General features: G+C 37.0%; 1 protein-coding gene across 1 annotated transcript in view; it reads left to right on the forward strand.

The window, feature by feature from the left end:
- TTC6 (tetratricopeptide repeat domain 6) overlaps positions 1-27,200 on the forward strand; it is a 218,814-nt gene that overhangs the window by 83,355 nt on the left and 108,259 nt on the right. Inside the window, exons 6-7 of the mRNA XM_028851513.2 lie at positions 11,001-11,119; positions 15,629-15,823. Of these exons, the coding sequence (XP_028707346.2) occupies positions 11,001-11,119; positions 15,629-15,823 (314 nt within the window). The remainder of the gene's footprint in view (positions 1-11,000; positions 11,120-15,628; positions 15,824-27,200) is intronic.

The raw sequence follows: 27,200 nt of genomic DNA on the forward strand, positions 1-27,200 counted from the left end.
GTACTGAACTCTACTATATGCCTGTATTGTAAAATGAGGATAACGACAGTACCCACCTCATATTGTTTTTGTGAGGATTATATGTAGATGCTACAATATAAAGCACTTAGAACAATGCCTGACACACAGAAAACTCAATAAACATTAGTTATTGTTATTATCATTGGAATATCAGCAACTGCTTATGAAAGCCTCCCAATGATGGTTTTGTAGAGGAGATTGTGGTCAGGTGGACTGTTAAATGGATTTGTAATTAGTTATGCAAAGGATGCACAACTAGTGTATGGAAGTCTTGTGGACTGCTACAGGGCTGTGCCCAATTCAATATATTTCCTAAGGGTTTAGATGATGTATTAGTCTGTTTTCATGCTGCTGATAAAGACATATCCAAAACTGGGCAATTTACAAAAGAAAGAGGTTTAATGGGCTCACAGTTCCACATGGCTGGGGAGGCCTCACAATCATGGTGGAAGGAGAAACGTGTGTCTCACATGGTGGCAGACAAGAGAAGAGAATGAGAGCCAGGAGAAAGGAGTTTCCCCTTATAAAACCATCAGATGTTGTGAGACTTATTAACTACTATGAGAACAGTATGGAGGAAACGGCTCCCATGATTCACTTATCTCCCACTGGGTCCCTCACACAACAAGAGGGAATTATAGGAGCTACAATTCAAGATGAGATTTGGGTGGGGACAAAGTCAAACCATATCATATGAGAAAACGGAAAACTTGCTGACTGAATTTGTAGATAGCATCAAAAATGCTACTGGTAAGATGTGTCTGGAGGAGGTGGAGCAAGATGGTGGAATAGAAGGCTCCACTGATTGTCCCTTCCACCCCACAGTACACCAGGACACAGAACCTGACTGTAACTTCATATCACTGAAAGGGGCATTGAAGAGGTAGGATAAATAGTCTTGCATTGCCGACACCACCCTGCCCTGACCCGCTGGCAGCAGAGGGGTGGTGCAGAAAGTGTTTCTGTGCCCTGGGGAGAGGGAGAGCCAGCAAGTGTGAAGTATTGAACTCACTGCTGTCTTGTTATAGCAGAAACCAAAGCTTAACCAAACTCAGCTGGTGCCTGCCCACAGAGGGTGCATTTAAATGAGCCCTAGCCAGAGAGGAATAGCTGATCTCAATGGTCGGAGCATGATTTCTTAAAAGCCTTGCCACCACAGGCTAACATGCTCTGAGGCCCCAAATAAATTTGAAGGGCAATGTAGGCCACAAGTACTGCAACACGTAGGTAAGTCCTAGGGTTGAACTGGGCTCAGAGATAGTGGACTAGGGAGGCATGCAACCTACTGAGACACCAGCCAGGGCAGCTAAGGAGTGCTGGCATAACTCCTCCCCTAACCCCAGGCTGCATAGCTCATGGCTCCAAAGGAGACTCCTTCCTTTTGCTTTAGAAGAGGAGAGGCAAGAGTGGGGAAGACTTTGTCTTGCGTGTTAGATACCAAGCTCAGCCACAGCAGGATAGGGCATTGGTCAGTGCCATGATGCCCTAGCTTCCAGACATTTCTAGATATGCCCTGGGCTGCCTTGAAGAGAGGGACCAAATTGTAAGATTCATCACCTCCTAACTGAAAAGTCCTTAGGCTCTGAATAACTAGAAAGGATACCAGTTGAGGGCCTTGGGTGAGACCCTGACACTTGCTGGTCTCAGGCGAGACTCAGCACATTCCCAGCTGTGGTGGCTATAGGGTGAGACCCCGGCTTTAAAAAGGGGAGGGAAAAGTAAAGAGGACTTTGTATTGTACCTTAGGAACCAGCTTGGCTACAGGGGAGTAGAGCACCAAGTGGGCTCTTGGGGTCCTCGAGTCCAGGACTTGGCTCTTGTACACCATTTCTGGACCTGCCCTAGGCCAGAGGGAAGCCCACTCCTCTGAAGGATGAGTCCCAGACCAGGCAGCATTTACCACAAGCTGACTGAAGAGCCCTTAGGCCTTTAGGAAACATTGGCAGGAGTCTGGCAATACTCCCTGTGGGCCTGAGAGCGGTGGCTACAGGGAGAGGCTCCTCTGCTTTTGAAAAGTGGGAGGAAGAGTGGGAAGGATTTCATTTTGTAGTTTGAGTGCCAGTTCAGCTGTAGTACAATAAAATGCCAGATGGACGTCTAAAGTTTTTGACTGTAGTCGCTGGCTCCTGGATGGCACCTCTGGTTGCACCCAGGGCCTGAGCAAATTTGCCACAAACAACATACGCCTGGCTGGTTTTGCCACCTGCTGATTGTAGAGCCCTAGGTCTTTGAGCAGACATAGGTAGTGGCTAGGGAGTGGTTATAGCAGGCCTTGAGTGAGACCCAGAGCTGTGTTGGCTTTAGATCTGACCCAGTGCAGTCCTAGGAATAGAGGCCATGGGGTGCTTGTGTCACTCCATCCCCAGCTCCAGTTGGCTCAGTAGAGAGAAAGAGAGAGAGAGAGAGAGAGAGAGAGAGAGAGAGGGACTTTGTTTGTTTAGGACAAAGTAAAGGAAGAGAACAAGAGTTTCTGCCTAGTAATTCAGAGAATTCTTCCAGATCTTATTCAAGACCATCAAGGTGGTGCCTCTACGAGACTGCAAGTACCACAGCATTACTGGGCTTGGGGTACCCCACCTTAAAGCAGATACAGCTGAGATCACAACACCCAACTCCTTTTGAATATCTGGAAAGCCTTCCCCAAAAGGATGGGTACAAACAAGCCCAGACTGCAAAGTCTGCAATAAATACCCAATTCTTCAATGCCCAGACACAGACAGATATCGACAAGTACCATAATGATCCAGGAAAACATGACTTCACCAAATGAACTAGATAAGGCACCAAAGGCCAACCCTGGAGAAATAGACATATATTCAAAATATATAGAGACATAAAAATAGCAGTTTTGAAGAAACTCAAAGAAATTCAAGATAACACAGATAAGGAAGTCAGAATTCCATCTTAGAAATTTAACAAAGAAATTGAAATAATTAGAAAGAATCAAGCAGAAATTCTGGAGTTGAAAAATGCAGTTGGCATACTGAAGAATGCATCAGAGTCTTTTGGTAGCAGAATTGATCAAGCAGAAGGAACAATTAATTAGCTTAAAGACAGGCTATTTGAAAATACACAGAGGAGACAAAAGAAAAAAGAATAAAACAATGAAGCATACCTACAAGATCTATAAAAAAATCTCAAAAGGGCAAATCTAAGTGTTATTGGCCTTAAAGAGGATGTAGAGAAAGACATAGAGGTAGAAAGTTTACTCAAAGGGATAATAACAGAGAACTTCCCAAACCTGGAGAAAGATATCACTATCCAAGTATGAGAAGGCTATAGAACACCAAGCAGATTTTACCCAAAGAAGACTACTTCAAGGCATTTAATAATTAAATTCCCAAAGGTCAAGGATAAAGAAAGGATTTTAAAAACAGCAAGAGAAAAGAAACAACATACAATAGAGCTCCAATAAGTCCAGCAGCAGACTTTTCAGTGGAAACCTTACAGGCCATGAGAGAGTAGCATGACATACTTAAAGTGCTGAATAAAAGCAACTTTAACCCTAGAATAATGTATCTGGTGAAATTATCCTTCAAACATGAAGGAGAAATAAAGACTTTCCCAGACAAACAAAAGCTGAGGCATTTTATCAACACCAGACCTGTCCTACAAGAAATACTAAAAGGAGTACTTCGACCAGAGAGAAAGGCATGATAATGAGGAATAAATAATAATCTGAAGGTACAAATCTCACTGGTAATATTAAGTACACAGAAAAACAGAATATTATACCACCATAACTATGGTGTGTAAACTTATCTTAAGTAGAGAGACTAAATGATTAACCAATAAAAAATAATAACTATAACAACTTTTCAAGATATAGACAGTACCATAGATATAAATAGAAACAACAAGAAGTTAAAAAGCAGGAGAATAAAGTTAAGGTGTGGAGGCTTTATTCATTTTATTTTTCTTTTCTGCTTGCTTGTTTGTGTGTTTATGCAAACAGTGTTAGGTTGTTCTCAGTTTAAAATAATGGACTATAAGACAGTATTTGGAAGCCTCATGATAACCTCAAATCAAAAATAATTCAACAGATACACAAAAAATAAAAAGCAGGAAACTAGATCATGTCACCAAAGAAAGCCAACTTTACTAAAAGGAAGACAGGAAAGAAAGAAGGAAGAGAAGACCACAAAATAACCAGAAAACAAATAACAAAATGGCAGGAGAAAGTCCTTACTCTTGAGTCACAACATTGAATGTGAATGGGCTAAACTCTCCAATCAATAGACATAGAGTGGCTGAATGGATTAAAAATAATAAGACTCATTGATCTGTTGCCTACAAGTAATGCACTTCATCTATAAAGACACACATAGACTGAAAATAAAGGGATGGAAAAAGATATTCCATACCAATGGAAACTAGAAAAGAGCAGGAATCTCTATACTTATATAAGACAAAATAGATTTCAGGAAAAAAACTATAAGAAGAAGAGAAAAAGAAGGTCACTATACAATCATAAAGGGGTCAATTCAGCAAGAAGATATAACAGTTTTAATCATATATGCACCCAACACTGGAGTGCCCAGATTTATGAAGCAAATATTAGGGAGTCAAAGAGGGAGACTCCAATACAATGACTGAAAACTTCAACATCCCACCTACAGCATTGGACAGCTCTTTTAGACAGATATTCAACAAAGAAACATCAGACTTAATCTGCACTATAGAGCAGTGGATCTAATGGATATTTATAGAAGATTTCATCCAATGGCTGCAGAATACACATTCTTTTCCTTAGCACGTGGATAACATTAAAAAAAAACAAACCAATATTAAACATTTTCTCTGACCACAATAGAGTAAAACTGGCCGGGTGTGGTGGCTTACATCTGTAATCCTAGCACTTTGGGAGGCCAAGGTGGGTGGATCACTTGAGGTCAGGAGCTCAAGACCAGCCTTGCCAACATGCTGAGACCCCATCTCCACTAAAAATACAAAAATTAGCCAGGTGTGGTGGTGTATGCCTGTAATCCCAGCTACTCAGGAGGCTGAGGCATGAGAATTGCTTGAACCCAGCAGGTGGAGGTTGCAGTGAGCCGAGATTGTGCCACTGCACTACAGCCTGCGTGACAGAGCAATACTCTGTCAAACAAACAAACAAAAGCAAACAAAAAACAACAAAATACAATAAAACTAGAAATTAGTAACAAGAATAATTTTGGAAACTATACACATTGAAATTAAACAATGTGCTTCTGAATGACCAGCAAGTCAATGAAGAAATTAAGAAGGAAATTGAAAAATTTTTTTGAAACAAATGATAATGGAAACATAACATACCACAACATGTGGGATACAACAAAAGTAGTACTAAGAGAGAAGTTCATAGTTATAAGTGCTTACATCAAAAAAGAGGAAAAACTTCAAAAGAACAATCTAATGATGGATCTTAAAGAACTAGTAAAGAAAGAGCAGACCAAACCAAAAATTAGTGGAAGCAAAGAATAAAGGTCAGAGCAGAAATAAATTGAATTGAAATGAAGAAAGCAATACAAAAGATCAATGAAATAAGAAAGTTGGTTTTTTGAAAAGCTAAACAAAATTAATAAAGCTTTAGCCAGACTAAGAAAAAAAGACAGAAGATCCAAATAAACTCAGAGATGAAAAAGGAGACATTACTACAGAAATTCAGAGGATCATTAGTAGCTGCTATGAGCAACTATATGCCAATAAATTGGGAAATTTAGAAGAAATGGACAAATTCCTGGACACATACAATCTACCAAGATTGAATCAGGAAGAAATCTAAAACCTGAACAGACCCATAACAAGTAACAAGATCAAAGCCATAATAAAAAGTCTCCCAGTAAAGAAAAGCCTGGGACCCAATGGCTTCACTGCTGAATTGAAAGCACTAACACCAATTCTACTCAAGCTATTCTGAAAAATAGACAAGGGAATGCTTCCAAACTCATTCTATGAGGCAGGTATTATCCTGATACCAAAAGCAGACAAAGACACACACACACACACACACACACACACACACACACACACACACAAAGGATTACAGGCCAATATCCCTGATTAATATTGATGCAAAAATTCTCAACAAAATATTAGCCAACTGAATTCAACAATGCATTAAAAATATCATTCGTGACAAAGTGGGATAAATCCCACTTTGGGATGCAAGGGTAGTTCAACATATGCAAATCAATTAATGTGACACATCCTGTCAACAGAATGAAAGACAAAAACCTTATGATCATTTCAATTGATGCTGAAAAACCATTTGATAAAATTCAACATCCCGTCATGAACAAGAAGAAGAAAAACCTTCAAAAACTGGGTATAGAAGGAACGTAGCTCCACATAATAAAAACCACATATGGTTTTTACCAGTGAGGTGGCTCACACCTGTAATCCCAGCAGTTTGGGAGGCTGAGGCAGGTGGATCACCTGAGGCCAGGAGTTTGAGACCAGCCTGGCCAACATGGAGAAACCCTGTCTCCACTAAAAATACAAAAATTAGCTGGGTATGGTGGTGTGTTCCTGTAAGCCCAGCTACTCAGGAGGCTGAGGCTGGAGAATTGCTTGAACCTGGGAGGCGGAGGTTGCAGTGAGCTGAGATCACGCCACTGCACCCCAGCCTCAACAACAGAGCAAGACTCCATCTCAAAAATAAATAAATAAATAAATAAATAAATGAATAAACAAACCCCAAAACCACATATGACAGAACCACAGCTAGTATCTTACTGAATGGGGAAAACTGAAAGCCTTTCCTCTAAGATCTGAAGCACCTGAAAGATGCCCTCTCTCACGACTGTTATTCAACATCATACTGGAAGTTCTAGCCCCAGCCATCAGACAACAGGAAGAAATAAAAGGCATCCAAATTGGAAAGGAAGAAGTCAAATTATTCTTGTTTGCAGATGGTATGATTTTATATCTGGAAAAACCAGAAGGCTCCACAAAAAACTATTAGAATTTATAAACAAATTTAGTAAAGTTGCAGGATAAAAAGTTGACGTACAAAAATCAGTAGCATTTCTATGCCAACAGTGAACAAACTGAAAAGGAAGTAAAAAGTAGTCTCATTTACAAAACACCTAGGAATTAACCAAAGAAGTGAAGGATCTCTATAATAAAAACTATTAAACACTGATGAAAGAAGTTGAGGAGGACCAAAAGATGGAAATATATTCCATGTTCATGGATTGGAAGAACCAATATTGTTAAAATGTGTATACTATCCAAAGCAATCTAGAGATTCAATGCAATCTGTATCAAAATACCAATGACATTCTTCACAGAAATAGAAAAAACAATGCTAAAATTTATATGGAACCAAAAAGGCCCAGAATAACCAAAACTATCCTAAGCAAACAAAAACAAAAACCATACAAAGCAAAACAAACAATAACAACAACAAAAAACAAACCCCAAACAAATAAAAACAAAAACAAAAAACCTGGAGGAAAATCACATTACCTGACTTCAAATTATACTATAGAGCTATAGAAACCAAAACAGCATGATACTGACATAAAAACAAACACATATACCAATGGAACAGAATACAGTACACACCTACAGTAAACTCATTTTCAACAAAGGTGTCAAGAGCATATGCTGGGGAAAAGATAGCCTCTTCAATAAATGATGCTGGGAAAGCTGGATATCCGTATGCAGAAGAATGAATCTAGACCCCTATGTCTCACCATAGACAAAATCAAATAAAAATGCATTAAATAATTAAATCTAAGACCTCAAACTATAAAACTACCGCATAAAATTGGAAACTCTCCAGGACATTGGTTTTGGCAAATATTTCTTGAGCCATACCCCACAAGCACAGGCAACTGAAGCAAAAATGAACAAATGGGTTCACATCAAGTTAAAAAGCTTTTGCACACCAAAGGATACATTCATTAAAGTGAAGAGACAACCCACAGAATGGGAGAAATATTAGCAAACTACCCATCTTGCAAGGAGTTAATAACCAGAATATATGAGGAGCTCAAACAACTCTGTAGGAAAAAAATCTAATAATTTATTTAAAAATGTGCAAAATATTTGAATATACATTTCTCAAAAGAAGACATACAAATGGCAAACAGACGTATGAAAAGTGCTCAGAACTTCAATGGGATATTATATCAGCCCAATCAAAATGGCTTATATCCAAAAGACAGGCAATAGCAAATGCTGGCAGGGATGTGGAGAAAAGGGAAGCCTTATACATTGTTGATGGGAATGTAAATTAGTACAACCACTATGGAGAACAGGTTGGAGGTTCCTCAAAAAACTAAAAATAGAACTACCATATGGTACAGCAATCCCACTGCTGGGTACATACCCCAAAGAAAGGAAATCAGTATATCAAAGGGATATCTGCACTTGCATGTTTGTTGCAGCACTGATCACACAACAGCCAAGATTTGGAAGCAACCTAAGTGTCCATCAACAGAAGAATGGATAAGAAAATGTGGTACATACACATGATGGAATACTATTCAGCCATGAAAAAGAATGAGGCTGGGCACAGTGGTTCATTCCTGTAATCCCAATACTTTCGGAGGCCTAGCCGGGTAGATTGCTTGAGCTCAGGAGTTTGAGATCAGACTGGAAAACATGGCAAAACTCCATCTCTATAAAAATACAAAAATTAAACAGGCTTGATGGTGCATGCCTGTAGCCCCAGTTACTTGGGATGCTGAGGTAGGAGGATCAATGGAGCCCAAGAGGTTGAGGCTGCAGTGCATCATGATCTTGCCACTGCACTCCAGCGTGGGCTACAGATTGAGGTCCTGTCTCAAAAAAAAAAAAAAAAAAAAAAAAAGAGAGAGAGAGAGATTTAGTCATTTGCAACAACATGGAAGGAACTGGAGATCGTTATGTTAAGTGAAATAATCCAGGTACCGAAAGACAAATATCACAGATTCTCACTTATTTGTGGGATCTAAAAATCAAAACAATTGAACCCATAGAGATAGATAGTATTAGGATTGTTACCAGAGGCTGGGAAGGAAGGCTTGATGGGCGTGAAGTGGGAGTGGTTAATGGGTACGAAAAAATATAATTAATGAATAAGCCATAATACTTGATAACACAACAGGGTGACTATAGTCAGTATTTATTTATTTATTTATTTATTTATTTATTTATTATTTGAGACGGAATTTCACTCTTGTTGCCCAGGCTAAAATGCAATGGTGCAATCTCGGCTCACTGCAACCTGCACCTCCTGGGTTTGAATGATTCTCCTGCCTCAGTCTCCTGAGTAGCTGGGATTACAGGCAAGCACCACCATGCCTGGCTAATTTTGTATTTTAGTAGAGACGGGTTTCTCCATGTTGGTCAGGCTGGTCTCGAACTCCCAACCTCAGATGATCCACCCGCCTTGGCCTCCCAAAGTGCTAGGATTAAGGCGTGAGCCACTGAGTCAGTCAGTAATAATTTAATTGTACATTTAAAAATAACTAAAAGAGTATAATTGGATTGTTTGTAACACAAAGGAAAAATGCTCAAGGGAATGGATACTCCGTTTTCCATGATGTAATTATTATGCATTGTGTGCCTGTATCAAAACATTTTATGTACCCATGAATATATATACCTTCTATGTACCCACAAAAATTAAGAATTAAAAAAAGCTTTGATTAGTCAAATCTCATATGAAATTTAATTAGGATAGCCTTAGGATCCACACAGTAAGTGCATAGATATGGGATGACAAGATTTAGTAGCAAATGTGAAAAACTTCAGTGTTTTAGGCTGTAATGTAGTTTTGTGATGAAGTCACATGCAGTCATAGTTTGCATTCATTGACAAATACCATCTTTTTTTTCTGGCTGATCTGATTATATCACACCTCAGATATTATATTCACATCCGGGTGTCCAACCCCAGGAGGAGCTCTAACAAATTAGAGACTATTTGGAAGAAAGCAGTGAAGATGACTAAGCATAGTACTTCAAAACTATGTCATGTAAGGTAGAGTTGAAAGGACTGGGGATGTGTATCTGAGGGAAAAGCAGGCCCAGGGGATTAAACTGTATTCTAATATTTGTCTGTCTCTCAAACAATTGAGAGCTAGATTGTGCTTGGATGGTTCCCGAAGTTTGAATTGAGACTGGTGGATGAAAGTTGTTAGATTCAATAATAAAGAAACAAGCAAAAATTCCAGGACTGGAAGACTTTCAAACAGAAACTGGTTGAGTTTATATGTATTCAAGTTCTCCACTCCTGCCCATGTTTCAGCCAGTTGATGACCACTTTCTGGAAATACTGTACAGGAAATTCAGATTACCAAGATGGTTGGATGGAATGCTCTGTATTCATTGAACTTTCTTTATTCTTCATTACTTCATCACCCAAGAAGTTGCAATAGCTCCTTCCTTACTACTGTATCAAACCTAAACCCTACCTAACGTAAGAAAATTAACTTCCTTTTATCTGGCTACCTTCTACTTATTCAACCATAGCTTTTCCCAAGGAGGGCCTCCCTGATTTCTTCCTTAAATCTAATCTCAAAAAAATATAGAGAAACCCACAGAAAACAATATCTTTACATGAATGATTACCATGAATTCTGCATAAGTTTATTCTGATAAACTGATCAAAACAAAAATATAAAGCACTACAGTTCTTTTTAGTTTGTGGTTGTAACTAGCAGTCATGCCAAACTTTAAGGATATAAGGGTAAGTTTTATTACAAATACCAATAAAGAAGAGTGCACTTATTGGGGGGAAATATTATATTTATTCTTCAGTAATTTTAAGGTAATAAATAAAAATATTGTAAATAAACATGGTACTAATATTTTTATTGTTATATAGGTATATATGTAAAATTTAGGAATGGATTCAGATGAAACTATCACTTTACTTTTAGCATTCTGTTATAAAATATACATAGAAATCTGGAGTTTAAATATTAGATGACTCACTAAATATGAGAGAAAGATCTAACTCTCGTGTTGCATCTTACACTTACACTTTATATTTTCTTAAAGGCAAAATCATCAGAATTCTTGCAAATTGAAGGAAAAGAAGTTAAGCAAATGCAGAAACGTGTATCACTGAGACCAAGAAAGTCTTCAAAACCTCTTTGTGATAAAAAACTACGTGAAAAGTAATTTTCTTACATTTATAATTTTCCTATTGGAAGAGGAGTTATTCAGTAGCATTGAGACGTGAAAATACATTTTTATAAAAGAAAACTAAATGTTTTAGAAATTCAGATATGAGAGCTAAGTTAAACCTCACAGGAAAAGTTGGTGACAGATTTTACAGTTAGTGCTATACTTTATGCTTTTTTCTTTTCCTATTTTTGACAAATGTGCCTACTTTCATGATGTAACAATAACTGGAATAAAAATAACTCCTTGTGAGACTAAAGAAAATTAAATGTTAGCATGTTAGATTTGATATTTTTGGTCACTGTAATGCCGGATTTGGATCAATTGCTTATTATATTGGTTAATTTTGTTATGATAAAATAAAAAACAAGCCAACACAAAATGTCCATAAGCCATCTGTTTGGTAATTTAGATGGCATTATTTTTCTCTACTATTAATATCATGCTTCATCCTCACATCCATAATTTTAATGGAGTTTCTTGTTACACAGGAATACAACCACAATTTTAAATAATAGTGTGGAAATGCAATTTAGATTATGATTTACGTTTTGCCAGTCACCTTGTTGATACTCAGATTTTCTCCTTATTTCACCACTAAGTTTTTATGGGTTGGTTTCTTCTAGATTCTTCTTCATTTAACTCTTAATGGGGGTTTGAAGAAGCTTTAATTATTAGCTTTTGTTGTTTCTTAGGGAACGGAAAGGTATGCTGGACATGGAAGACAACCTTTTTATGGCTAGCTCAAACTTTGTAAATGGATATTACTCACAATTTAGTAGCTAAGAATAGACTCATGGGAAAAGAATTCCAAAGTTTATGAAACAGTCAAATTGGCATTTAAGTGACCCTGTACATACCATTGCTTATCTGCATTGCTTTAAGCTCATTTAGTTAGCAAGATTATGTATTAAAACAAATAGTGACAGCAGACAACAAGTATTTTACCTTCAATAAATAGTTACTGTCAGATTATCAATGAAGCAGAAACTGCTTGATTTTTTTTCTAAAAAACCTTTTGCATTTAGTGCATTAAGCAGAGTAGTATGGCCACACACAGAGTCAGAGTCTTTTCTTTTTTATGTCTTAGTGTTTCAAAGAATGACAAATAGTCCTGTTTAAGAAGAGTGTGCTATAAAAACACACAACCTTTCCTGGGCATGCCAAAAATATTTGTAGATCTTATTGATATATATATATATAGAGTACTGCTTTAATTCATTAAAACAAAAATTAGAAATTTTTATTAGAGAGAAATAGAATGAGATGCAGAGGAATAAAAGTCTGATATTTTAAAAAATTATATAGTAAAAAAGAACCTTGGAAAAATGTTTCTGAAAGTCTTTTATTTACTGTTCCTTTTTCTTTAATCAATTTTCAAGCTAAATTTTCTCACTAGCCCTCAAATTAAATTGTATTCTTGGGAATTCAAACATCTATTGCAGCATATTGTTATAGGTCAATAACCAAGAGAAATATATTTGCTTAATGTTAATAGACTATAATGGGCACATAGGAATTCAGATTTGTTGTGATGCTTTTTAAAGAAAATATAAAAATCAGTAATGTAATCTCAAACACATTCTACTAGCCAGGACCTGTCTCAGGTAGAATGATGGTGTAGGTGAGCTTGACATCAGAGCACACCTTTTTTTTCCACCTCTATTTTAAAAGCCCTTTGTTAGGAGTCCAGAGTACCTGGGAGCCCTGGCTTTCTGGACACCCCCTTTCACTCCTCCAGTTAGGCCTCTTTGTCTCAGGCATTTCCAAATGTTTAGACTTACCTCTCTTTTCCTCTTTCACATGAACATATTTCATATCCTATTTGTGTTAGGCCCTATGCTTTTTTGGAAATGCCATAGACCACTCTCTATTAATGATTCAATAGTGTACATATGGTGCCTGGCAATGGGTTAGGTGTTGTGTAGTGCAAAATAATAGTAACAACCTTAAAAATAAACCATTTCTTGAGATATTTCAACAGACTGGGAATGACACATCTTCTATTTTTATCAGTTCTTATAAAGGCAAGAGTTAGGGATTTTTATCCTTATTTATCAGAAGACTTTTAAAGAAGTCAGTAATACAGTTGGCAAATATTAGAACCAAGATCCTGATCCAGGCCCAGCCAACTCCAAAGTCTATATTCTTTACACCATGCTAATCTCTGAATCAGTCCCAGCCATATGAAGTGGTCAGTGGACAGACCAGCATTAACCCTCTAGATAAAGGGTCAAAATGGGTGACACAAGAGTAGAGCAGCTTACAAAAAAAGACAGTTTGTAAAAAAGAAAAAAAGATAAACTTGGCAGATAAGTCTGTCCTTGAGATCTTGTTTGAAGAATATTTAGACGTGGACAAAAGGGTAGACAGCACTGTATCCATAACTGAAAGAACTGACAGGTCTAACCCTGTGATTTGTCCTGGAAACTGATGAGAATAACTAACTTCTGCCAGGTGAGACACACTGTTCTAAATGCATTCATTCTTCTTTCTTAAAGCAACTGTATCCAGGACAAGGTATAGAGAAATTAATTGACTTGCTTATGACCAAGTGAGAATTGTAAACAGTGTTTGAACCCAGGCAGTCTGACTCCAGAGTCTGTACTCTTAATCACTATGCTAGAAGTAAGTCCAAAGGCTAGGAGCCTTGAAACATAGAGAAAGGAAGTTAGACAAATGCAGTAAGCAACAACCAATCAATGTGCTGGGTAAAGGAGCACTTAAAGGAGATCGATCTGGTAGAATTTTGCAGAGGGGAATAGACAGAGGCTGCAGTGCTCAACCCAACTGGCGAAGGACTGCCTGTGCAGGCTGAGGTGATGAAGGGTATGCTGGCAGTGAGGATGCAGAAGGAGCACATCTGAGCAATCCTGTGCAGGGGAGAAACTGTTTTGCATTGGACGTGCAGGTGAAAGAGAGAGGGGTCAAAGATGTTTTCTGTCTCCAAAATGAGAAATCTAGTTAAGGTAGTGATATTGGAAGTAAGATTTGGGAGCTCTCAGCACAGAGGTAATAGCTGAAACACTAAAGATGATTTTTCCAATGTACAAAGAAAAGTTCAAACCTCAGAAGCCACACCCAGTTCAGAAACTGGAGAAGGAAAACCAATGACTAAGTCAGATTATGATGAATTTGAGGGGTAGATGGAAATCTGGGATATTGCAGTTTTAAAGGCCCGTGAAGGAAGAGCAATTTCAACAAGTCATTCATATTCTCAGCTGTATTTTGGGGTTCAGAAGAGAACATGATCTAAAGATCTAAAGCTGATTGGATTGGATTGGATTGGATGAAAAGAAGGTCATTTTGTTATGTAAGCTTTAATAGGAAGGTAGGGATGGAGTACTTCTGGAGAAGGACCACTTCCACCCAGAAGTCACTAATAGGCAAGAAGTTTGGTCAATAGCCAGTAATGTTGTGTGTGGATCCCAGTGGTTACCCACTAATTTTGTGACCTACCCAAAATAAGGATAATTATACCTCCAATACAGCTTCATCGTGGGAATTAGAGAAAATGTGTGTAGCGGACCTAGCGCAGAATCTGTCATATAGTAGGTGCTCAATAATTATTTGTTGATTGGATGACAGGTGGCACTGGGGATTAAGAAAGCAGATTTTGGGTCGGGCGCAGTGGCTTACGCCTGTAATCCCAGCACTTTGGGAGGCCAAGGCGGGTGGATCACTTGAGGTCAGGAGTCTGAGACCAGCCTTGCCAACATAGGGAAACCCCATCTCTACTAAAAACACAAACATTAGCTGGGCGTGGTGACACAGGCCTGTAGTCCCAGCTACTTAGGAGGCTGAGGCAGGAGAATCGCTTGAACGTGGGAGGTGGAGGTTGCAGTGAGCCGAGATTGTGCCACTGCACTCCAGCCTGAGACTGGGTGACAGAGTGAGACTCCGTCTCAAAAACAAAAAACAAAAAACAAAAAACAAAAACAAAAAGCAGATTTTCAAGTCATCCTCTCTACTTAGGAAAGACCGGAGAGACATACAAGTCCCAGCAGAGTGGGAAGGGAGATACCACACTAACTTAGAGAGACCCAGAGTTCTATCAATGCTAGTTAATGGATAATGTCCTTCCTATATTGTTCCACTTCTTTAGGGACATTAGCGTTTGAGCAGAGTAGCAAAGGAGTAATACGTGATGGCTGGATATGGTTTCCACAGACTGAGTTTCAGAATTCAGGAAAGAAGAGGTTGGGATGAGATTATGATAAAGAGTGTGTTTTTAGACTTGATCCTGAGATGCCTGTAGACTGTAGTCTGTAGAGGTGTAGGTTGAGCTGTTCAGCAGGCAGTTGGATACAAGTTTAAAGCTCTAGACAATGGCCTGAGATTGTGATAATAAATTTGTTATATACCATTATTATAGTTTTAAATCAGATCTCCTATATTTATATATGTCTTTAGAACCTGAACTAAATTGTCAGTATAAATGTACTTTATATCTAAAGGCCACAAAATGATGAAAGAAGCCCACTTTCTTTTTTCTGTTGCAGAATTCCACGAGACTACTCCATGCCGCACCTTCATGATTTGTGCGCCACCATCCCAGCCCGGGAGCTGCCCATTGACTTGCGCCTGGCTTCTCGAGTGTATCACACTGCTAACAGGAAAGGCCACAATACCCTGCTTGGAAAATTTGGAACCTCTTTCTTAGATGATCACTTTACAGATGAAGAACAAGCAGATAGGTAAGAGTTCCACTGGTAATTTGATTTTAAACTGAATGTAAACTATCACATAAATCCTGCCTTTGAGTTCTAGATTTTAAAGACTTGATTCTGTTCTTGGACACTAAAGAGAAGGGAGCAGTTTTTGTTTTTTTTTTTTCTGCCACTTCCTCAGGTATACAGTCTAGGTCTGTGTCTCCATTTCCTGATGATATTAACATGAACCCATTCCCAATTGTAAGGTAACGCTAGTATTCCCAGAGTGTTACATACATGATCTCATTTGTTTGTCATCACAACTCTGGAGTACAAATGTGGAAATTGAAAGTAATAAAATTTAAGCAATTAGCTACACATAGACAATTAAAAAAATCACAGATTTGACACTTGGACCCAGTCATTTGAACTAGATTTCACCATCATTGGGCATACTTGGGTCCAGGGATCACATACAAAAGTCATTGCTCTTGGAGTTCGTTCCCCTTCTTGGGTCTCACTTTCCTTTGGAATCCGCATATTCTTTTGTGGAGAGTGTATAATTTGCAGCATCCTCAAAAGAAAGGAGAAAAGGGAAGGAACCTAATATTTATGCAGCAATAACTCTATTCTGAGCACTGTGCTGTGTGCTTTGCATATGTTTCCTATTTAAATCTTCAACTGTAAGGGAGAAGTTGTAATTTCTGTTTTATTCATGAAGAAATTTAGGGTTCGTGATATCAGGTTACTTGCTGAAGTTCTTATCTCTCGATAGTGACTAGAATCCAGGTTTGTCTAACTCAGTTTTTATCAGCCTTTTCATTATCACCCACTTAAAGAGAATTTTAAGGCTTTTTTTTTTTTTTTCTAATCACCCCTCCTGATTAAATTTTAATGTGCTAGATATACTGTATATCTGTTTATATATTATATGAATGTATGTCCTTTATAAATAAAAAGAGTAAGCTTTAATCACTCCGTGCTCCCCCCACCCCAAGCACCAATTTTCACCTCCAGGGAGGGATATTACCTACCCATTGAGAATGCTTGCTCTACAGTCTCTTGCCTTTCAGAAGCCTTGGTAAAAATACTGAAAAATGTACTACATGTTTTAAAACTATTGCAAATATTAAATATTAAGTTAAATGGAAACTTTTTTAGTATTATAATTTAACTATCCTAGGTATATGAGAATACTATTCTAAAATATTACTTTTAATGACACTGTCACAAAATCATTAGTAACCATACTTTTCATGGCATATTTTGAATGCGTTTTCTCAAACTTGACTTCTAGTAAAAATGGCAACACTACTGCATTATTTCATGAATTAAAAATTACCTGGTTTCCCAGTGATTAGCAATCACAATTAGTTTCTATTTGAATCCCTAAAAGAAGGTCACTTTTATGTTTGTTTTCTATGTAGGCAAAAAAATTTTTAGGATTTATTTATCAATCATAATTTTATACATCTAAAGTCTTTTAGTTTTGCTTTATCAAATTAAATTCTTGAAAAAAATTGTGTATGAAGAATTTTTGAAATTTCAGAACTGCTCCAGTATCTCCAGTAGAAAACAGCAGTTCAGCATGCCATTCTTTGGAATGTATGTTAAAGCCTAAAGCTGGGAGTAGAAAATAAATACATAAACATAATCTAGTAGTCATGAAACTCTACCATTTTGAGTCATTCCCATTAGCACTACGCAAGCCAAGCATCATTTGGAGGACTTATAGCTTCAATTATTCATGCAAAGTGTTAGAAATGCTGGTTTCTTTCCAATTCTGAAAATATTTTTCTTCAAGTAGACCTCACTTTCTTTTTCCGAGAGTCAATAAATGTTCTATTTGATGAGGATAATTCTTGGCAATTTGTTCCTAAGTACTAAATAAGAAGTTAATTTAAGTACTGAATATTTAAATCTCCAGCATCTATCTCTTGAGGATTACCTTGCTAAACATAGCTTAACCTTTTCAAAATATATCTGTCTGCTGAGCCTACAAGTTCAGAGAAATGTATAATTTTTTTCTGCGCTACCAAGTGTTCTCAAGTAAGGTAACTGTAAACAAAATGAATACCCTTTCATCGGATGGCTTTTTGCAATTTTTTGTGCAATGATCAGTTAACTTCAAAGGTAGTAATACTTGTGGTTGTATGGTTTTAATGTTTCCTGATTTTGTTAATCATTATTTATGGCAAATACCAAGACTATTTTAATGGAATTGGAAGGGTATATACTTAAGTTTATTTGAAGTATAGTGTAGTGTTCAAACTTAACGCTTAGTTTGCTAAAGAGTAATTATGATGAGAACTATACAAATATCTTGTATTGGCCATATTTTTGCTTTAAAAATGATTTGTATATTATATAGAGAAGTTTATAGACATTTAGTTCAAAGTTTTGGTATGGGATTTTATATTTGAGGCTTTAAAGTAGGGGAAATCATTAAAGGTATTTAAAGACTTAGATTAATGTTAACAACTTGGTGAATAGCCTTTCAGACATCTCTTGTATATGTACGTGTTTAAACCACCCATGACATTCTATAGCCTGAGTTTCTTCACTCAAGATTGTTTGTGAACATTTAAATTATTTCATGATATTTACTGCTTTATACAAAAATTTTTAATAGAGACAGGGTCTTGCTCTATTGCCTAGGCTGGTGTGCAATGGCATAATCATAGCTTACTGTAACCTTGAACTCCTGGGCTCCTCCCACTTCAGCCTCCTGAGTAGCACTAGGCTAATTATTATTATTTGTTTATTTTTGTAGACATAGAGTCTCACTATGTTGACCAGGCTGGTCTCAAACTCCTAGCCTTAAATGATCCTCTTGCACCAGCCTCCTAAAATAATAGGATTACAGGTGTGAGCCACTGTGCCTGGCCAGATAGTTACTGCTATAACCAAGCTATGGTGACACTGTTTATGCCAATTTATGACACTGTTCTTTTCCTTACACCCTTGCCAAACTATGATTGTTGCTCTTGTTGAATTTTTTCTAATATTTTATTATTTTTATTCATTTCTTGTAAGGTTGAACATATTTTTAGATGTCTCTTGGTTATTTGCTTTTTTCCTTTTGAGAATTACTAGATCACATTTTGTGGAGTTGTCATTTATCTCTTTTGTATTGTTTTGTGAATGATCTTTTTATATTAAAAATTTTAGTTATTTGCCATATATGTTATAGATATTTTTTCAATTTGTTGCTTGCTTTTCAGTTTTGTTTTTGGTGTTTTATGCTATCAGAAATGTTTTAATGTAGCAATTTTTTAATGTGTTCTAGTCTTGATGCTAATCTTAGAAAGGGTGTTTATACATTTACATTTTAAGGTATTCTCTCATATTTTCTTCTAGTAACTTTGTGGTTTCCTTTGGAAAAAAATTAAATATTTAATCCATTTGTAATTTATTTTGATAAGAACAATTTTAAAATATAATTTATTCAATGAATCTTCTTTTCCTTACTGTTTTGAAATGCTAACTTTCAAATACCTTAAATTCCGACATGTTATTGAGTCTATTTATGGATTTCTGTTCCATTTCACTGATTTGTCTATCTAAAACTACTTGCGTATTTCCTTGATTCACCATCAATAGAGAGTTGGTGGCAAAAATCCTGTCCTACAAACATTGGCTGACCTTTTCAAATCAGGCACCCCTTATAGCCAGCTCTTGGGTGGTGAGCAATGCCAGGCTATAAATCCCAGACTTAACCCGCTAGTTGACTTCAAATTAAAAAAGAAATTCCTAGTCAATTTTTGGAAAATATGTGGACAGATCATTAGTTTTATACATTAGAACAGCAGCAACAACAACAGAAAAACTAAAGGTTAAGTGTCAAAATTCAATGTTTAATTTCATTTTTGATTATTTTATTACAAAAAACAATAAAAATATTTTAACAAATATACAAAAACATGCAAGCAAATGTGAAAATGAAAAACAATTAAAATCTTGCCATTTATAGATAACACTGTTAAACATTCTTAAATATAGGATTCCAGAGTTTTCCTTTTGCAAATAAATCATATAGAACAAAACTAGTATAATACTATATGCATAATGTTTTGTAACCTAACTTTTAAAAACTTATGTGTAAACATCTTTCCATGTCAATAAATATTGATCCGAGTGATCAAATGATATGCCTAACTCGGTAGTAGGCACAGAGGTAGGCACTAGAGAGGCATCTGCAAACAAGAGAAATATAATCACTGCCTTCAGGGAACCTGGAGACCAGTGAAAAGAAAGGTGAATTAATTACTGTGAATGCGACAATTAATATAGAGTTGTGCAGAGTGCTATGGAAACATGTAAGAGGAGTCCCTGACTATTTAGGGAGGTTTGAGGAAATGATACTTAAATTGAAACCTGAAAGATGGATAGAAGATAGGAAGGAGGAGGGGAAAGAATGTTTTAGGTCTTTGGTACTCAAAGTATAGTCCACAAACTAGCGGCATCACCATCACCTGGGAACTTGTTAGAAATGCAGGAAATTTGTATACACTTTGAAGTTTGAGTTCATGCTGTGGACAATTGGAATCCATCTGAGAACTGGAAATAAGTCCAGTATTAGAGAACAGGAAGAGCAGTGATACATTTGAAGCTAGAGCGGAGGCAGGATTTTACAGTTACCCCGTATGTGTATGTGAGGGCACACGTGAGTGCTTGGGGGAGGGATTCTTAGTCACAGTGAATTGGGAAAGCATTGATAGGTTTTCTGAGGAAGAATGACATGATCAGGTTTGCTTTAAGATATCACAGTCCTTGTCTTCTCAATTGTGTTTGACACAGTTGATCACTTACTTTTCCAGAAGTCACATTTATCCCTTGGCCTTAGGGACCACTCCTTTCTTGGCTATCTTCCTGCTTCCTTGGCTATGACTTCTCAGTCCCTCCTCCTGGTGTCTCCTCATCTCGACTTCTCAACATTGGACTGCCCAGGCTTAGCAAGGTGATCTTATCCAGGACCATGGCTTTAAATGCCATTTATATGCTGATGACTATCAATTGGTAAGATAAATGCATGAGGATGTTCATCATATCGCTTTTTATAATAACTAAAAACTGGAAACAACCTAAGTGTCCATCATGGAAGAATTTTAATTGTGCGCTCAATAATGAGATGCATTGCAACCATAATAAAGAATGAAGTAGAGCTCTGTATTCTGAAAGGGTTAGAACTAAATTCAGAAACAACATGTGTATTATATAAAACAATTTTTTTCTGTGTGTGCGAGAAAAGTTCAAGAAACTGTTGATTGTGATCATTTTGTTTTCATTGTACACTTAACCCATAAAAATGAAAGCTACTTTGTTTTATTTTTTGCTTTATTTATATGGCATATATTTCCATTTTAATTTTAGTCTGTCTTAGTTGTGTCCCTTGTAGAATGCATAGACATAAGTATTTTTTGAGCTAATCAGAATATTTTTCTGATAGGTTTTTTTCTAATAGGTTGCGTCACCCCATATTCATTTATTGTCCTATCAGATGTACTTGGTATTATTTTGTCATTTTATGTTTTCTTTTTCCTTTTTTGCTTCTTTGCTATTTCCTATAATCTGTTTTATCTGCCAGCATTTGCCTATGTGTTTTTTGTTTGTATCATTATCTGATGTCTAATCTTGTGAGACAGAAATCTAAAGCCAACCCGTTTTTCATTTATTTGCATGTAATATGTTTCTCCTACTCATCTTGATGCTTACAGAATTTTTATGTTTTGCTTTAAAATGAACAGTTTCCCTAGCATATGTTTGAGACTGGATTGCTTTCTAATTAATTTTTAGGGGTACGTGGAAAGCCTTTCTTGTATGCAAATATAGTTCTTCTCTATAAGACTTTTTTGTTTTATGTTGAGTAATGTTTCTATTCTATTTATTTTGTGCATTTCTTCAGGAATATCAATTAGCTGTATGTTGGATCTTCACTATCTTTCCTCTATATTTATCATTGTTTTGCTTAGATTTATCTCTTAAACCTCTGTTCTTCAGTGGTTTCATTTTCTGTGGTATAAATTTTAAAAAGTCCTTCTAATTTCCATTGTGAGACTGCTATGGCATTTACAGATTTTTTTCTAAATTCTATCAGTCTCTTAAGAGAATCTCTTTTGTTTATATGAATTTTATTACCTCAAGAAAAAAAGCAGAATCTTTCTAAAATATTTTTGTGTCCTATAATAAATCTTTCCCAAAAGGATGTTCTTTCTGTCACTTTTTGAATGCTGTATTTCATTTTTGTAGCTTGGAGACAGTCTTCACAGAAATCATTTTGGGTTTTTCTGTGTACTCAACTTTGAATGAAGGCAAATTATTTCTGGCTCCCCAAAGTTAATATTGGCTAGATTTACCAGGCATTTTTTGACTGTTTATCTTGGAGGTATTAGAATAGTACTTTTAGATCTTAAGTAGGAGAACCAGAGATGCAGGTTTATGTTAGCAGTTGAGTCAGTCAGAATCTGAAAGGCACTGGGGGTGGGATGGGACAGGATCTGAAAAATTTGCCTCTATAGTTTCTCTCTATGATTGTTAAAAATATTGTACTAAGGGTGACCTTTTCCTATCAGGCTTTCTATATGGTAGATTACTATAAGCTTTTCTTCTGTGCATATACATATATTATATATACATACATTTTATGAAAATGACATTATAGGTGTTATTTTGATAACATATTCCTTTGAGGGTATATATCTATATATATAAATAAAAATGTAAGGACACATATATGAGTAGTTTGACTTACTATCTCTACTGATGATAGCTTACAAATCAAATATTTAAGATGTGCTTTTATTTGAAAGATTTTATCCAAATCCTTCAAATAAGGTAGTAATATTTGTTAAGAAAATGGAAAATTATCTAACAGAAAAATGCATTGAAATACACTACATTTATTATATAATTTTGTATTAATAACAACTCTAAGTAGTAGATAAAATAATTTTATTTCCCAAATAAAAAATACAGCATAATGATTGACTAGTCCATGTTTATGTAGCTGGTAACAGCTGGGATTCAAACCCAGGTCTTTATAATTTTAAATGTGGTTTTTATTATATTCTACTGCTTTGTGTATTTGTGAAAGGCCCTTTCATTTTTTCTCTTTATGCTTAATTTGTTTACTTACCCTCATTCTGTTTTTAGGACCAATTTGACCTAATCTAGGAAGAATCTGAGGAGCTTAGTTGGATAATCTGTGTGAAGCATATTTTATTTGCCCCTGGTGGTTTGTATTTGATCAATTGTGAACCAATTTTGGAACCTGGGCTTCTGCTTATATAGGATGAGGATTTTATCTTACTATTGCTTGTTGCCTCCTAGGAACTGAAAATCCTGTTTTGATTCTAGGCCAAGGATGTGGCCTTGGTCATTGTGGGAGACTTCTCTGATGTTAATTACTGAAAGCTTTGCAGTCTCTGAATATTGCCTGGTTTTATACTTCCTATCACTGGTTGCCCCCCACCCAAATGTGCCGTCATCTCATACTAAACCTTTCTAATTATAGTACACCCAAGACCTGTGGTCTGTTACACTTCATTTGTAATACTCTGTTCTGTCTCATATGCTTTTTATTTCCTACCAGTTTAGGTATCTGCGACTGACCTTCCCCCTACCATCTGTCATTTCTCAATGATCAGGTCTAATCCTGGCCCCACCCCTACCCCTTACACGGCCTTGTTCCTTGCTGCATAATCCAAGCAGTGACCTAAGGTATTACACCAAAGAACATGAGAATCACTGTGTGAGTTGGTGGTATATGTCGCAGCAGTACATTGAACAGAGTTATAAGACATCTTAGTAGTTCCCTAGCCTAAACCTCTCATATTATGGATGAGGAGACTGAGGCAAAGCTTTGCACTCTATGTCACAGTTGGTGGCAGAGATAGAACTGGAATTAATAGTAACCTCATTTTAAATTTCTGTTATATTCACTTTGAACAAATAGTCCTGTCAGTAGGTCTTCAGCATGTTTTTAAAAATACAGTTTGGGATGACAAAAAATCATTTCAGTATGCACTATCAATCTCTGGTAAGAGTTAACACTTGTGTATTTCTGTTTTTACATGGAAATACCAAAAAAGGAATTATTTGGAAATTTGTCTGTTTCCATAATTGCCAGTATGTGAAAGCTGGATTTTTAAAAAAAGTAAAGCAGTATCATTCCACCAGATGTCACTGTTTACATGTAGCAATGAAGTTACAATGATTAAAAATACAATTTCCCCCTCCCCAATCATGTTTTGTAAAATGTATATATATATACACATATATATAGTTATATACTTACTCTTCTATAGACTTGTTATTTTATCAAGACTATATTTTCTGATCTTTTTAAAACATACGAAGTATTCATATGCCTCTGCTGTAGATTTCAAAGAAAAAAATTATAAAAGACTAAAGAAAGTTATTTGTAGATTAACATTTTCAAGAAGATGAAAACCTAAAGCTTTTTCCAGACCTTGGCGTATGCTTTTTAAACAACATTCTCTGTAAGTTAATGTTTTTCAAATTGTGAATTGCGACCCAGTGAGTGGGTTGTGAAATCAGTTTAGTGTGAATCAGTTTGCTATGAGCACTTTAAAAAAATGGTATCTAGAATAGAACCATTGCATGTGAGATTGACTTTGATGAAACTTTTGTATGTGAGCACTCTTCAAATTTCCCTGTATACATCTTCTATGAGTTACCTAAGAGTGACTGTGATCTACATCCTGTGAAGCCTCTCGCAGGCTTTTGTACACCAAAGAGCAAGATAAATTTGTTAAGGAAGAGATAGTGAAGCTGTGGTGGAGAACCTGTCTGTTAGGGTCATGCCAAGGTAGGGGAGGATTGCTGGAGGGAGATCCCTTCTCCATGCTTCACAAGATGTAACTCACAGTCACCTTTATGTAACTCGTAGAAGATGTGTGCAGAGATTTTTTCAGAGTACTCACAACTTAGAACAAATGTTTTCCAAACTTCTTTAACAGCATCATACAATCAGAAATACATTTCTCTCTCTGGCCTCATGGGATGCCAATGTGGACCCAAAAGGAGGTTTAACTTTCACTCCAAGAGAGGTGGGCTTGTTTCCTTCATTCAACTCCCTCAATGATCATAAGCAATAGTGGTTATAATATCAATCACTTTCTTAGCATATTCTGTGTGCAAGCCTCTTCACACACATGATTTCTAAGACATTTGACTCTGAAAAACTCACTGTTGCCATTTGTAAATGAGGAAACAGACTGAAGAAAGAAACAGCACAATGAGGGGCTCAAATTCTGTTTTCTAACCTCATTCTAAAGGCTCACTCTTTCTACTATATTAGTGATTTTTAGTCTTTCTTGAGGATAAGAGTCATCTGGGTTGTTTGATAAGTTTGTCAATTCCCAGGCTCTATCACAAACCTACTGAATTAGAATCTTCAGAGAAGGGGTCTGGGAAGATGCAAATTTGATTTCATCCCAGGATATTCTTATGATTAGGCTGTTTTAGGAAAGATTGAGTACCTCAGTTGTTCTCCATCTTCAGAGTGTACAGAATTACCTTCAGGGCTGGTTATAACACAGATGGCTAGGCCTCAGCTCCTGAGTTTCTGACTCAGGTCTGTGGTGGGCTCAATAACTTGCATTCCTAACAAGTTCTTATATGATAATAATGCTGCTCAGTAGGGAACACACTTTGAGAACCCCCAGCATCTCGTGCCTTACCAGTGATTCTGTTTCCCAGGGTAGAGTATGGGGCTGGCTTTGGCTCTGAGACTTTTCTTACTCAGCCAAAATTCAACAATATTTATTTAGTACCTACTCCATTCAAGTTTTTGGGAGACAGAAAATGAGTAAGTCTCACTTTTTCTCCCAAACAAGCCTATGCTCTACTGTGAAAAAGGCATATGGAATAGAATGCAGTATATTGTATAATGAAAGAGCAGATGAAATGCAACAGGGAAACCAGGGAGTCAGACATGAATCTGGGCTGGGCAGAGGAGGATTTGTAAAGGTCTGTGGAGGAGTTGAGATCTGAAGGTCTTGCTCTCATCATTCTCCATTTCCATAGCCACTCGGTACTATAATGGCCTGTTGATTTTGCCTGTTTCCCCTATTGCTCCTGGAGTAATCCCAGCACATAAGGCATTTTTTTTTTTGCATTGCAAATGTAGCTTGGGTGGGAGGTTGGGGGAAGGAAGCAGAGTTGGCAAAGTAGATGGTGCCCAGACTGTGAAGGACCCTGACTGCCAGAGTCAGGAGCTTGGGTTATATATACTGTGTGTGTAGTCAGTGAGATGTTTGGAGAGGGGGTGACTGATAACAACAGTTTCAGGGATATGTGGCATGGATTGGAGGAGGGAGGGTCTGGAAGTAAGGGACCAGCAAAGATGGTATCACAGGACTCAGATGAGAGAAGATGCAATGAACAGGAGAGACATCATGGAGGGAGAATGAACAGAAATAGTCATTACTGTTGGGAGTGGGGAAGAGATTGGTGATGAAGAGATTTTCAGTCTGAACCACTGAGATAGTGGTGTTTTCCAGACAGAACTCTAGAAAGGGTTGGTTCTTTTCTCTGGACAGAAAGAAGGAAGCAGGGAAAATCTGGATAAAAATTTCCAGGTAAGTGCTTCATCTTTGTCATACAGGAACATAAAGGCTAACCTTAGGTAAGACTTTCCACCAAAGCCTCCATTCACGTCTACCAGAACTATGCACTCTAGAATGTCCAGTGACCTTCACTTTCTTCCAGCCAGTCCAATTTCTGTTTATTTAGCGTGCTTTTGGAATATGAAAGAGCAAAAGACAGTAAGTTATAAATGACTTTTACTATCCTGTTTCTGGCTTAGAGCCAGAGAAAAGTACAGCAGTGCTTCTAGATAACTTCTTAGTCACCGCTCTCCTCATCACCATCTCCTTCTCCTCCCAACCTATCTTAGAAATACTTATTCATCCTGATGTATGTATTCACTTGGCTCATTCTCTTAGTCCCTAGACTTTCCCCTGTTCTTTTGTTTTTCTGGATGCACTGGAATTCAGCTTCAGAAAACAGAAACATCTTATATTAGTCTGTTCATATGCTGCTAATCAAGACTGGGTAATTTATAAAAGAAAGAGGCTTAATTGACTCACAGTTCTGCAGGCCTGAGGAGGCCTCAGGAAACTTACAATCATGGTGGAAGGGGAAGCAAACATGTCCTTCTTCACATGGTGGCAGCAAGGAGAAGTGATGAACAAAAGGGGGAAAAGCCCCTTATAAAACCATCAGCTCTTGTGATAAACCACTCACATCATGAGAACAGCACTATGGGGTAACCACTCCCATGATTCAATTACCTCCCACCGGGTCCCTCCCACAACACATGGGGATTATGGGAACTACAATTCAAGGTGAGATTTGGATGGGGACACAGCCAAATCATATCACAGCTGTAGCTATT

This window comes from Macaca mulatta, chromosome 7, assembly GCF_049350105.2.
Source record: "Macaca mulatta isolate MMU2019108-1 chromosome 7, T2T-MMU8v2.0, whole genome shotgun sequence".
In the NCBI taxonomy this organism is placed as follows: domain Eukaryota; kingdom Metazoa; phylum Chordata; class Mammalia; order Primates; family Cercopithecidae; genus Macaca; species Macaca mulatta.